This window comes from Otolemur garnettii, unplaced genomic scaffold (assembly GCF_000181295.1).
Source record: "Otolemur garnettii isolate 467f Iridium unplaced genomic scaffold, OtoGar3 scaffold00204, whole genome shotgun sequence".
NCBI classification, from domain to species: domain Eukaryota; kingdom Metazoa; phylum Chordata; class Mammalia; order Primates; family Galagidae; genus Otolemur; species Otolemur garnettii.
In genome coordinates this window covers 61,641-65,451 of record NW_003852599.1, presented here as the reverse complement: position 1 = coordinate 65,451, position 3,811 = coordinate 61,641, and the positions used below count along the sequence as shown (strand labels likewise).

At 43.5% G+C, this 3,811-nt stretch overlaps 1 protein-coding gene across 1 annotated transcript in view; it reads right to left on the bottom strand.

Moving 5' to 3' along the window:
- Positions 1–3,811, bottom strand: part of KPNA6 (karyopherin subunit alpha 6) — a 55,504-nt gene that overhangs the window by 12,096 nt on the left and 39,597 nt on the right. Inside the window, exons 5-8 of the mRNA XM_023507767.1 lie at positions 3,574–3,662; positions 2,135–2,234; positions 1,683–1,846; positions 1,418–1,496 (exon numbers count right to left, since the gene is read on the bottom strand). Coding sequence (XP_023363535.1) covers positions 1,418–1,496; positions 1,683–1,846; positions 2,135–2,234; positions 3,574–3,662 — 432 coding nt within the window. The remainder of the gene's footprint in view (positions 1–1,417; positions 1,497–1,682; positions 1,847–2,134; positions 2,235–3,573; positions 3,663–3,811) is intronic.

Genomic DNA, 3,811 nt, shown 5'->3' with positions numbered 1-3,811 from the left:
AAAAAAAAAAAAAAAAAAAAAAAGGAAAGAAAATAGTGTTAGCAAGGCTATGGGGAAACTAGAACATGGTACATTGCTAGTGAGAATGTAAAATGGTATAGCAGTTCCACAAAAATGTATGGTGGCTTCTCCAAAAATTTAGAATGATCATACAATTCAGTAATTCCACTTCTGCGTATATACCCAAAAGAACTGAAAATAGGGACTCCAAAAAATACCCAGGCACCAAAGTTCATAGCAGCCTTATTCACAATAGTTAAAAGACAGAAACAACCCAAATGTCTATCAGTGGACACATGCTAAACATGGATGAATCTTAAATAATTAAGCTAAATGAAATAAACCAGATGAAAAAGGACAAGTACTGTATGTTTCCACCTTTTTTTTTTTTTTTTTTTGAAACACAGTCTCATTATGTTGCCCTTGGTAGAGTGCCATGGTGTCACAGCTCTCAGCACCCTCAAACTCTTGGGCTTAAGTGATTTTCTTGCCTCAGCCTCCCAAGTAGCTGGGAATACAGGCACCCTCCAAAACATCTGGCTATTTTTTAGTTTGTTTGTTTTTGTTGCAGTTGTTTAGCCGGCCTGGGCTGGGTTCGAACTCACCACCCTTGGTGTGTGGTTGGCGCACACACTGTGCAACCGGCGTGGAGCCTCAGTTTCCACTTATATGAGAGACTGGAGTGGTTAAACTCAGGGCAAGTTGACTGATGGTTACTTGGTGTTGTAGGGGAGGGAAGAATGGGAAGTTACTGTTTAATGGATACAAAGTTTGTTTGAGATGATGAAAAAATTCTGTGGATGGACAGTGGTGATAATGAAATGAAAACGTGAATGTACAAATTCCACTTAAATTATTAAAATGGTTTTATATTTGGGTGGGTGTGTGTGTACACATACAAATGACCTAGACAATGAGTGTATGGATTCAATAGAGACTGCTCACCTGTAAGGAACCTGTCAAGAATCCCACAGAATTATGGTCAACTATTCAAGACCCTAAGAATACCCAGATCTCCACCCTTTGAGCAGGAGAATGTTATTTACTACATCCTTACTGGAGGGGTTATTTATACAAGATTAATACAAGATAGTGGCCAAGGGGCCCTAAAGAAAGCAGGGCTGGGGTTCCATAGCTTTCAGTATCTCAAAGGGACCAAGACTTAAACTTAACTACAATGTTCCAGGCAGTTAAGTCTAGTTATTGCATTTAGTTTTCCTTCTCAAGCACCCATTGGATGATGTTTTGTTTCCAATTTATAGAAGAAAGGGAAGTAAGTTTCCTATGATCACATAGAGTGACAGAGCTAGAACTTTTCATTCCCTGCCTATCAGTACTACAGCCCTTGGCAGGGTGGCTTTTGTCCACAGTGCACTCCTATAGTTGGTCTAAGATCCTGCACCCTGCTTCTCCTTACCTGGGTCTGGATGTCATCCCCGGTGACGATGTTACCCACGGCTCTCAGGGCAGGGGAAGCCACTTTATAATCATTGTGCCTACAAAGGAGGGAGATGTGATCAGCATAGAGCCAACACACCATTTTCAGCCCTGCTGACCACCCAATGTTGGCAGCATTCTCGTGGCTCCAGACTTCTGACTAGGGCAGCAAATTGCTAACTGCAGATCTTTAGTCTGCACTTGGAGCAGCTTGGGGAACCGGTACCTTTTCTGAGACCACTTACATTAGCAGCTCTACCAATCTCCGGCAGACTCCAGAGTCTATGACCGCCTGGATCTTCTCATTTGGGCCATCAGACAGATAAGAGAGGGCCCAGCAAGCATCTGCCAGCAAGTCTGAATCACTGCTGAAGAGTAGGCGAGACAGTACCGGCAAACAAGGAGAGACCTGTTGGAAGCAGATTGGGAAAGATTCATACAGAACAGGGCTACATCAGCTCCATCATTAACTCTAACATTGCTACCCTCTCTTCCCCAAATAATTCTTGACTCCAAGGATCTTTCCTACATAGAACCTTTAGGCTTACCTTTTTAATTTACTAGCTAGGACAGATTACCTAATTCACTGACAAGTGCCTCTTTCAGCTTCCCATGATTTGAGAGTACCCGTAAGACTTTAAAAACTCCATATGAAGGAACCTGTCATTACTTGGGGACTGGTAAATAGCTCTCTCACCTTTGCAAACTCTGGGGGTGGGTTCTTCCCTCGGCAGAGGTTTGACAGGGCCCAGACTGCGTTCCGTGTCATTGTCAGTCGTGTTGACTTGGTAAGGAGTCTGAAGGAAACAGCAAAGAGACATCCTGAGCATTTGGTGCCTTGGCATAAGACTACTGCAAATGAATCCTGGGGCCAAATCTAATTCAATCCCCCAGACTCTAGTAGCCTGTCTGTTTCTTCTTACCCATAGGCCTATGTTAACAGAGCAGCTATAGTCTGGAAGGTCAACCTCTGCAGAGTAGTGTTGTGCAAGACCAGATGTTGTTAGTTAATACCATAGATAACAGGGACAAAACAGAGGCTAGATCTTGTAAGCCTGTAAAGCTTTTAAGGTAGAATGCACTGTGCTCCTAACCCTGGCCACAAGCCCAGGACAAGGAGTAGTATTCTCTTTGGAAATAAAAAGTAAAGGACTATCATTGAGAGAGATTTTAGCCTTGCAACATGGAATGATTTTTCTGTGAAGGGTCCAAGAAAGTCATAGTGGTAGCCTATGAGACTGTGGTCTCTGCAGAACAGTTCATTCATCTGTTTTGGTTTATTTATTTATTTATTTATTTATTTGTTGAGACAGAGTCTCAAGCTGTCACCCTGGGTAGAGTGCCATGGCATCACAGTCCACAGCAACCTAAAACCCTTGGGCTTAAGCAATTCTCTTGCCTCAGCTTCCCAAGGAGCTGGGACTACAGGTGCCCGCCACAACATCCAGCTATTTTTTGGTTGTAGTTGTCATTGTTATTTGGCAGGCCGGGGCTGGATTTGAACCTGCCAGCATTGGTATACGTGGCTGGCACCCTAGCCGCTGAGTTACAGGCACCAAGCCTCTGTTTTGGTTTAGATATAGCTTACTCTAAGGGTGTGTGTGGGAGGGATTAGAGAGGGATTCTCATGACCCTTCATGGGGTCTTGGGATCTGTGATTTATAGCAGAACTGTCCAATGTACCTATATATAACTCTTTGGCAAATGAATGCCTTCTGTAGAAGTTTGGATTTTTCCAGATGGGCTAGTTTTGCCTCTGTTTCCTCGCTCAACAATGAGGGAGATATGACCAACACCTGGATCTACAGTGCTATGAAGCGAGGAATAAAATATGCCTTGGCATAGCCAGTGGCACAATCTTCTTAATCTCAAAAGATACTTATCTTTTACTAGGGCAATCAGAATACATTTTTAGAGTTTTTGTATTTACCTATTATCTTTTTTGGGCGGGGGGGGGGCCCAGGGCCGGGTTTGAACCCACCACCTCCAGTATATGGGGCCAGCAGCCTACTCCTTTGAGCCACAAGCACCACCCTTACCTATTATCTTAAGGGATCAAATAAACTGCTCATAAATGACCTGTCATATGGCCATGCTATATAGATACCCCAGGTGCAGATGATTATAATTACTCACGTTAACAAAGGATTAAGGATGGAACAGTTCAAGACGTAATCTCGGCAAGCAGAGCTGTCTCCAGCTATGTTTCCCAGTGCCCAGACTGCCTGAAAAGGGGATGATGGAACTGTCACACATAGAGCCTGGTAGCTTCTATGAGTGCTTTATATCCATGACTACACAATGAGTACCCACCAGGCTGAGAACCATGTCAGGCTCAGGAGACCTCCCTGTTTACTTTTTTTTTTTTTTTTTT